The 10,215-nt window shown below is 51.7% G+C and overlaps 1 protein-coding gene across 1 annotated transcript; it reads right to left on the reverse strand.

The window, feature by feature from the left end:
* Positions 1 to 1,393: 1,393 nt before the first annotated feature.
* LOC148218126 (uncharacterized) lies at positions 1,394 to 6,434 on the reverse strand. The gene is made up of 2 exons (XM_088158206.1): positions 6,356 to 6,434; positions 1,394 to 3,583 (listed from the first exon to the last, which is right to left on the reverse strand). Exon 2 carries the CDS (start codon positions 3,554 to 3,556, stop codon positions 2,399 to 2,401), a length of 1,158 nt encoding a protein of 385 aa, XP_088014332.1. The 5' UTR covers positions 3,557 to 3,583; positions 6,356 to 6,434; the 3' UTR covers positions 1,394 to 2,398.
* Positions 6,435 to 10,215: the final 3,781 nt, after the last annotated feature.

The raw sequence follows: 10,215 nt of genomic DNA on the forward strand, positions 1-10,215 counted from the left end.
AGAAAACAGGCAGCGGGGGAATCACAGCCATGGACAGCTCTCAGGAACCACTTCTCAGGGGATTTTCACTTCTTGGATGCCCAAGATGTCTGAATGTCTTCCTGGTGCTTCAGGCCCTGGGTAAACAGGGCTTATCAGAGATTCTGACAGGACCAACATCCCTCCCCTGACTGGGCACCTCTGTTTGTCCAATTAGATCCCAATGGCTGCTCTAGGAGAAGTGCCAACTTCCCCATATTCCTTGGGATGGGCACATCCTGCTCAGGGCCAGTGCTGGCTTGGGCAAAGGCCAGGGCATTGCAGAGACCCTGTATGGGGACAAGGGCCTTGGGGAGCTGTGGGCAAGTCCCAGGCAGGGACAGAGCTGGAGTGGGAGCTTTGTTGGGGATGGGGTCGCTGGCCCCGGCTGCCTGCTCTGCTCCCTGATGGGTTTCTACCCTGCCGACATCCAGCTGAGCTGGTTCCAGGACCAGCAGGAGCTCTCGGGACACGTGGTGGCCACCGACCTGGTCCCCAACAGAGACTGGATTTCTACCAGCTCCTGGTGCTGCTGGAAACCCCCCCCCGGCACGGGGTCAGCTCCAGCTCCAGGTGGAGCTCGTCAGCCTGGAGCACCCCCTGAGCCGGCACTGGGGCACGGCCCGGACCCCACAGTGTGGGGAGAGTGAGGGAGGTATTGGGGGGACTGGTAGGGGAATTGAGGTGTGCTGGGAGTAACTGGGAGAGAGTTTAAGATAGCCTGGTTTAAACTGGGAGTAAGGCTGGGGGTTCTAGAATGGCTGAGGAGTCTGAAGGATGTTGGGGAGGGTGGGATGGGGTTCCGGGGGTCCTGGTGGGCACTGGGAGGGAGTCTGGGGATGCTGGGTGTAACTGGGAGGGATTTGAGTGAGCCTGGAGGGGATGGAAGATCAGGAATGGAAAAGCAGGGGTTGGAATGAGGTTGGTCGTGCTGGAAAGAGACTGGGAGGAGATTTTAAGGGGTCCTACGTGGGCTGGAGGCAATTGGGAGGGTGCTTAGAGGGGTTTCGGGTATCTGTGACAGGTCTGGGGGGGTTCTGACCCTTGTGAACCCCCAGAGATGTTGCCAGACACCGTCGACACCAAGGTGCTGATTGGGATTGGGGACTCCGTGCTGGGCTTCATCTTCCTGGCACTGGAGTTCGGCTTCTACCTGTGCAAGAAGGTGAGAGGGGGTCCTAACGAGTCGTGGGCCCCCTCCTCCAGAGCCTGTGTGCTCCCCCTGGGGAACCCTGGCTCAGTGTTACCCCCTTTTCTCTGCCCACAAAGCTCCTGTCCCAGCAGCCGCTGCAGACCCTGCTGTCACCATCCGCTATTAATGCAGAGTGGGGGTCGTGATGGTTCTTTTGATCTCAAAGGTGCAAACAGGCAAAATGCAGGGGACAAAATCAGTTTATTCAACAGCAGAAAATCAGTTTATTCAACAACAGCAATGCATTTCATCAAATGCCAACAATTCAGTTACGGTAAAGGGGAGAGGTATAGGAAACAAAGTATAGGGAAAGGGGAAGGAAAGGAAGGGATGGGAGAATAGCTACCAACAGACGAGACGGGCGTCCTCACAGGTCATCCGATAGACGAGTCTTCGTCCGTGGGGAGATCTCAGGGGTCTTCTCCAGGGGGTCTTCATCAGTGGAGAGATCTCAAAGGGTCTTTCCCAGAGGGTCGCTCTTTTATAGCCCTTCTCCAAAGCGAGTGGCCTCTGGCCAAGAGGTGGGAAGTTTTATGGACCATTGTGTGGTGCTGCAGGAGACAAGTACGGACAAGCAGTCCCCAGTTGGTACAACACAGTCTCTGGTTGGTGCCACAACAGCACAGTCCAGTGAACACAATACACCAGCACACAGTCACGAGCATCCACCTTGGCCCGGCCAGTAAACCATTGTCCAGAGTCAGCCTGGGTGGGGTCCTCGAGGTCTCCTTGCGACGGTCGGGAGGCAAAATCGAGGGGAATTTCGGACCGACCCTTACACCTGCCCAGGTGGGGAACACTGGGTGCTGTGAGTCTGCCCGGCAACCGGTGAGTCATCACAGCTGCTCTCTCTCATTGGCTGAATCTTCTTCATCGCATTCTCTGATTGGCTGAGGACAGCCCCGGGAGTTGAGAGAAGGAACAGGAGAGATCCCGCCCCGAGCACCGGCACGGGAACAACAGAGCCAGCCTGGGCACAGCGAGGGAATTTATTATAACCAAATCACAGCAGCACAAGGAGAAGGGAAAGAAATCTCTCCAACACCTTTCCCCTATCCAACAGGGATCACCAGAGCTCTGCCCAACGGGGGTCACTGGGGATCATCCAACACCGATCCTCCCATGGGGGATGGAGCTGGAGCAGAGCACGAAGCTCTTCCCACACTCGGGGCACTCACAGGGCTTCCCTTAGTGGTGACTCCGTTGGTGTTGGGTCAAGGTTGAGCTCCTGGAGAAGCTCTTCCCACACTCAGGACACTCGTAGGGCCTCTCCCCAGTGTGGATGCGCCGGTGGACAGTGAGATGGGAGTTCTGCTTGAATCCCTTCCCGCAGTCAGGGCAGGAGAATGGCCTCTCCTCTGTGTGAATCCGCTCATGTACGAGGAGATTAAAGGTGGTCTGAAACCTCTTCCCACACTTGGGACACTTGTAGGGCCTCTCCCCAGTGTGGATGCGCCGGTGGAGAGTGAGGGTGGAGTTGCGGTTGAATCTCTTTCCGCAGTCGGGGCAGCGGAAGGGCCTCTCATCTGTGTGAATCCGCTCATGTCTGACGAGAGTGGAGCTTCTCTGAAACCTCTTCCCACACTTGAGACACTCGTAGGGCCTCTCCCCAGTGTGGGTGCGCCGGTGTTTTCTCAGGCTGGAGCTCCACCCAAAGCTCTTCCCACATTCCAAGCAGCTGTAGGGCCCTTCCCCTGTGTGGATCACCTGGTGCCGGATCAGGCTGGAGCTGTAGTTGAAACTCTTCCCACATTGCCCACACTGGTAGGGCTTTTCCCCAGTGTGGATCACCTGGTGCCGGATCAGGCTGGAGTTGTCGGTGAAGCTCTTCCCACATTCCCCACACTCGTAGGGCCCTTCCTCTGTGTGGATCATCTGGTGCCGGATCAGGCAGAAGCTGTCTCTGAATCCCTTCCCACATTCCCCACACTCGTAAGGCTTTTCCCCAGTGTGGATCATCTGGTGCTGGCGCAGGTTGGAGCTGTTCCTGAAGCTCTTCCCACAATCCCCACACTCATAGGGCTTTTCCCCAGTGTGGACTCTCTGGTGCCGGATCAGGCTGGAGCTGTTGATGAATCCCTTCCCACATTCCCCACACTCATAGGGCTTTTCGCCAGTGTGGATCCTCTGGTGCTGGATCAGCTGGGAGCTGTACCTGAAACCCTTCCCACATTCCGAGCACTCGTGGGGCTTCTCCCCTCCAGGAGGCTTCTCCACCAGCTCTGAGCTCTGCCTGGATCTCCGGCCGCCTTCCTGGCTCAGGGAGGGTCTTTCCTCCTCACAGCTCCCTGGGCTGGGTTTGCAGCCCCTCCTCAAGAGGGATCTCCGGGGCTTTTCCTCCTCCATCTGCCAATGCCTTGGGAATGACAAATCCTGGTTTGGGGAAAAAACAAGAGAAGAGTGTGTTGGGCTGGGTGTTCCTCCTTGTCCAAGTGCAACTCAGGAACTCATTGGGCATCTTGTGTCTGTAAGAACCTCCAAAACACCAAGATTCAAACCAAAAATCCTCCAAACATCATGACGCAGATCAAAACCCCCACAAACACCAAGATTTAGCCAAAACCCTCTCCAAAATAGAAAGATTCAACTGCTGCAAAAAACCAAAGCACCAACATTTAGCCAAATAAAGCTCAGAAATACCAAGATTAACCCATGTGAAAATCATGGATCCCCCTCTCCGGTCACCTGCTGCATGTGATGGGGACAATGCTCCTGAGGCCTGGGGAGAGGCTGCAGATACAGGGAGGGGGGAACCTTGTGCTCCTTCCTGTTTCTTCTCTTCCTACTCCTGTGTCCCTACTCTTCCTCCTATTATTCCTCTTTCTCCTGCACAATCCCACCTGCTCCTCCCACGTGCATCCATGGCTGCTTTAGGAATACAATGGGACCTTCACAAGCCCTTGCACCCCCAGAGCTCAGGTCAGGTTGAAAGAACAAACAGGAAATAAAGAAACACCTTTGGAAGCTGGTGATAGAAGCCAAGATGCCATGGCTACGGCTTTTGCCATTGGCTTTGGCCAGAAAAAGTGCCAGATCCAGGGCAGATATTCCATTATCTCCCTTGGAATTGGTGTGTGAAATTTTTTACCCTGGTAATTCTCCATCTAGTGGAGAATAATCCTACTTTTGTGTTGTCAGTTAGGTTTGGGCCAAGGATGTGACAAGCAATTTTTACTCCTTGGAGAAGAAGTAGGAAAATCTTGATTGCATTGGAAATTTTTGTGTATATTTTTGAATGGCTCTTAATGATGGCAACATTTCCATATGGGTTTTTCCATGTTCACGTTTAGGGTGGATTTTGCAATACCAGAAAAGCTTTAAAGGTGATGCTTCAATGCATAAACATTTAAGAAATATTGTTAAAAAGGAAAAAAAAAATGGCAAAAAATAATGCAGATTGTGGGGGGTGCACTTGTGGATCACCCAATGACTGCTCTGGAATAGAAGCATTGGATCCAGGCACAGCCAGGAGAGGAGCTTTAGAAATGCAAATTAACACAGCTAGGGCAAAGTGTGCACCATGTACCAGGGTCTTGTTCCCTGGGAGAGGAATTTCGCTGATTTCCTCTGCCCCTCACCCCAAGCTCTGCCTGCTTGCACAGATGGAATTTGCACAACTAAAGGCAGAGCCCATAGTGAGGATATCTAACTGCAACAGAAATTGGTTAAGCCGCAAAGAGAAACAGCAAAGGAAAACGTTGTGAAAACTTCATGAAAAATGTGGGAGGGGGGAATAATCCCTCTCCCCAGTCCAACATGTGCTGTCACTGTTCAGAGAAATCAGTTGGGAATCCAAGTATTTGATGATTATTTAGAGAAAAGTGGTCAATTGATGCAGCCCTGGCTGGAGGGAGCACCCAAAAATGGGAAAAAGATGAACGGCCACCAGAACAAATCCTACAACACCACGGACCAGCCCCTGGAAGCCCTAATGATTTCGTACCAGGAGACAAAAAAAATCCATCCATAATTTGAGTGGCATAATTAGGTTAAAAACTGTCCTCGAAATAATAACTAAACAGACAGCTCCAGCTCCTGACTTTACTGCCCACCAATCCAAGGAAATGAACAATGAGACATGTCACCATGGGATAGAATCAGATTATCTATTAAAAGAAGGAGAGGAGTTTGTGGAAAATTAAATGATTGAAACTGCTATTTGCAAACAGATGATAACCAAAAAGTGGTGAAACAGATAACAAAGGAAAGAAGAAAACAGCTCATATTCCAATCCAAATGTAGAAAGGATGGGAACGGGACACGTTTTCGTGGTTCCCTGGCAGACCATGGGTTAAACGAATGCTGCTCCTCCTCTGATGTGCTGCAGCAACTCTCATCTTTTTACCATGCACTGAGTGCAGCTCATTCAGCAGGTGAGCAAGGGGACGCAGGTGGCAGCCAGGCCTCCTGATCCAGAAACGGCTACAAAAGGACAGGGAATGAGGTCACTGAGAATAATCCCAAAATCAAAGAGGATCCAGGAAAAGAGACTAAGTCAATGGTAATAAAGTTAGTAAAGATAATTATTGAGAAAATGAGAAGAGGGTTTGAACAGAGTAAGATGAATGTGCCTGGAGACAGGGCCAGGAATTTGTACAAAAGGAAGTAACAAGACAAACCATCATTTTCAGAAAATTAATTGGTACGGACAACTGCTCAGCCAAGATCCTTCTCAATTCCTGAACTTCGAGAAGGAGAAACACTTAACAGAGCCGGGAATATCGGATGTTATACAAAAGGAGGGGTGCATATTAACGAGGGCATGAAGTAGGCGGATCGCGAAGTCTGAACCCTCCAAGTACCTCAGGCAGTGGGGAAAGGGAGAGGGAGATCCGGCCGGGAAAATGAGGATAAAAAGGCGGCTGCGTTTTAGAGACCGCATGGCAAATGCCGCATGGCCTCTCCCCTTGTTCATGAATAAAGTGACTTTTACAGGACTCCTCTGTCTCTTTTGTGCACACAAACCTCTCGCCACGTGAATTATCCCGTAGAGCCCCAGAGACAAGGGCAGCTACCTCTGTGCTACCCACAGCAACCGGGACGAGCCAGCGCTGCTCCGGCACCGGCTCCTGCCGAGGCTGCAGGTGGGTCTGGGCTCCATCCCGGACTCACCCCCAGCTCCCAGCGCCCTCAGCTCCCGCTCACCCCGAGCTCCCGGCGGTTCAGGGCAGCAGCGGTTCCTTGGCCTCCTGCCCGCTCCTCAAGCGAGGTTTCCGAGAAATGGCGGAGCTCGGGCAAAGGGAGCAGAGTCCGTGCCGCGTGCAGAGCCCGCCCCTCGCGGCGATTGGCTGGTTCCGCTGTCACTCCTCGAATTCGCGCGCTGATTGGGCAGAGCCGGGGAGAGCCCGGCCCCGGGGCCGCCGCCACCAGGAGACAAAGAGCGAGCGAGGGGGACGGGGCTTGTGTGACTTAGAGCAAAGGATAAATCCATCTCAAACAAAAGATGTTCTTAACAAGCAAAAAGATTTTCACAGACAAACAAGAAAGCTGGCGTGGCAAGTAGAGAAAAGATCTCAGAATTTTCCAATGCAAGAAAACTGAAAAAGTACTTCGAGCTTAAAGTGTGTCATACTAACCTTTGGTGATTGGACAATAGTAACATGAATATGGTAATGTTAGTAGTAAGGATAGGCTATAGGTAACAGTAAAGGATGCTCTGTAATGGAAAGTATAGAATGCAGTGTAACCAGAACTAGAGAAGCTTCAGACGAACCTACAGCTGTGGCTGAAAAGGCTCCACGACCTGTGAATTGCGGTATCATCTGGATACAAAAACCAGCATTTTAAAGAGCCGTCTGGAGCCCCACATAGCTCGTTTTGGCTCTTACAGACGGGCACACACAGACACACAGACACACAGACACACAGACACACACACACACACCCCCACCCCAGCACATCCGTGCTACACACACACCCACCTAGGCACAGTCTCCACTAATGCTCACCTGCCCACAGGCACAAGACCTGTTGTCCTTAGAGAGCTCGTGCACACGAATACGTGCAGTGTCATTGACACACGGATGTCCCACACAGAGCCGTGCTCACCCTTGCGGAGCTGTGCACACCTACAAGCACAGAGCTGTGCACAGACTCCACACACGTGTACACAGCAGTGCACAGATGTGAACAGTGCTGTGCACACCCGCACACATGGACACTGTGCAAAGCAGGACGGGCACTCTTACATCTGGACACGCTAGAAAATATCCGTGTGTGCAGCTGTGCACACTGACACACGTGTGCACTTCGGTGTCTGTGTGTGCACACAGAGCTCTGCACACTGGCACACGTGTGCACTGCACTTTTCTAGAGCCCTCCTGGCCCCGACCCCCCTGTGGGTCTCTCTGTGGGGTCATGACACGGTGGGGATGGGGACAGGAGAGGGGAGTATGGCTGGGACATTGTGGCACAGTTCATGCCTACAATTAGTTAAAATATGTCACTAGAAGTTCTTCTTACTTCACAACCCTCCCCCAGACACATACTCGAAGACAGGTCCCGCATTCCTGCAGGCAGCACAAGGCTTCACAAAACCCGGTCTTTGGGGACAATTTCTTAGTTATTTCACTCTGGCGAGGCTCAGGGGGGGACAATGGGACTGTTCCTCTCCTCTCATGTTCTTAGGGGCAACCAACCCTGTTCCTTTCTTTATCTCACTCTCTGCAGAGCTCTGCCCACCATCATTCGCCTTTAATGAAGAAACAAAAGACAACCTAGAAATCTCCCTCCCAGTGCAAACAACACGCAGAGAATCTGTGCTGGAAACAGAACACCCGCGGTGAACAGTGAGCTTGTTCTGCACAAACAGGAAAGGCCAGGCCAGTGCCCACATGAGACGAGTCACATCCAGTGCCACCCTCCCAGGCAATATTCAACCTCTCAGCCTCACAGACCTCTGTTCTAGTACTCCCAGTGGGGTCCTGGAAAGAGAATGGTGGCACATCTACTGCCTGCTACCCCCCTCTAGGCAATATTCAACTGTTTAGTTCACTGACTCATCTTCTAGCACTCTCGGTGGCGTCAGCAGAGCTACTTCCCACTGGTGGGGGCAAAGAGCACCCTCTGTGCCTTTGTGCTGGGAGCAGACAGTGTTGTCTCAAAGGAAAGGTCAAACAGAGACCAAGCTGGACCTCTGCCTCCTGCCCCTCACCCCACAAGGGCAGGAGGGCACAAAACTGAGCACGTTTTTTTTGGACCCATCTTTTCCAGGAGCTTGACTAGTTTAAAAGAGAGGATTCATAAGATTTCCTGAGGATCACTGCCAGTGCACAGCACACATGGCATCCCTCACCCCTTACATCATCCTGGGATGGAGGGGTAGGAACCAACCACAGCCCTACCCCACTGCTCCAGAAGCCAAAATCCCCATGCAAGCATTTAGTTATGGCCTTCTTAGAGAACCACATTCCCACGTGAGAGCCCTCCCGCACAGCCGGGCTGGTTCTCCACCCTCGGCCGCGCTGCCCGCGCCACCTCTGGGCTGGCGAACGCCGGGAGTTGCTGGGCTGGGTTTGATGGCCCCGCTCAGCGCTTTCGGCCGCTGCTCACGCCGCACCCTCGCGATTTTCCCTGGCAATCAATGCAGATTGGCCAGGAAAGTCCAGAAAGCCAAAATAGACACCAAGGGCGTTCTAGAGGGGGTTTCCTACAGCCAGACACACAGCAGCAATTTCCAGGAGCTGTCACTTGCTAGTCCACAGCTTTAAGGATGCTGTGGTGGTGCCACAGGAGAAGACCCTTGGGTGTTGTGCTGGAACAGGTTCCTCCAGAAGAAAAGGTGATGTTCCTATGTGCAGGGAACTCTGTGGTATCAGCAGTGGAGGAGCAGGGTGAGGAAGATCTCCAGCCTTGGGATATTTCTGCAAGAGCCTTCACCCCTGCCAGAGCCTGGGTGAGAGCAGCCAGAGTGCAGAGGGAGGCAGCCCTTTGGACAGGCGTCCCTGCTCCCTCAGAGCCACGGCTATGAGACAAACAGCCTCATCCCTGAGGATGCAGATGGACAGAAAATGCCTGGAAGTAAAAAGGGGAGCCCAGCCATCTCCAAGAAGCTGTTCCCAGAGGCAAGTGTCCCAGCAGGAAGTGTCCTGGAGCCACTTGTGTTCAGCCTACAGTCAGTTCCCAGAACGCTGTCCCTGTTCCAGTGGGGAACCCCCCACGCTTTGCAGTGGGAAAGATTCACATGAAACCAAGGAGGCTCTTGCATCTGCAGGAATCTTCTCCACTCTACTAGTGAGATGGCCTCTGACTACCAGGAATGTGTTTACAGATTAAGATCTGATCTTCTTCGGAGCATTAGTGTTGAATACATTAGGATTTTCTCGGAGACTTGTCAGAATGTTCCCACTGTTTTGGATTTGACTGATGTGATAATTGATAAAAGATTCGTGTTAATCACAAAAGCATTGGGGTTTGTATAAACCAGAAGACTAAGCTCTGAAGTGAAGCATAGACATTAGATAATGGAAATTATATGATAAAATAATTCTGTTTAAAATCACCTTGTTATGTCATATTATGTTGTATTATGTTACATTATATAATATGTTATGTTATGTTTTCCAAATGAGTTGTATCAGCTACCACCTTACAAAATCAGACTTCCCAAAAAGCCCTTCCTGCTTCTGTCTAATCAATACTGCTTATCTCAAGGACCAGACTCCCAGAACTTCTCTGGTGGTTATCTACAAGGACCGGATGGCTATCTGTGACTGATTATCACCCAAAGGCTTTGTGAATTTGTGTAAGGATGTTTATTCAACCACCACTGCTTATGACAACAAAAAACCAAAAATTATTGACTACAATGAGAACCCACAGTATAAGAAGAGGCTGCAACCCAAGGTTGGGTGGAGCGTGGAGTGGGCGGTGACCCCTCACGTTCCCCAGCGCTGCTTGCTCTTTCTATATCAAATAAAGCAATCTAAATTTTGCTGAAAATCGAGACTTTTGTCTCTCATTTATAACAATTTGGTGCCGAAACCCGGGACGTCCTTGGAGCCCTG

This window comes from Sturnus vulgaris, unplaced genomic scaffold, assembly GCF_052056855.1.
Source record: "Sturnus vulgaris isolate bStuVul1 unplaced genomic scaffold, bStuVul1.hap1 Scaffold_195, whole genome shotgun sequence".
NCBI lineage: Eukaryota > Metazoa > Chordata > Aves > Passeriformes > Sturnidae > Sturnus > Sturnus vulgaris.

Coding starts and splice junctions, on each gene's coding strand:
- LOC148218126 (XM_088158206.1), bottom strand. CDS start 3,556: ATGGAGGAGGAAAAGCCCCGGAGATCCCTCTTGAGGAGGGGCTGCAAA.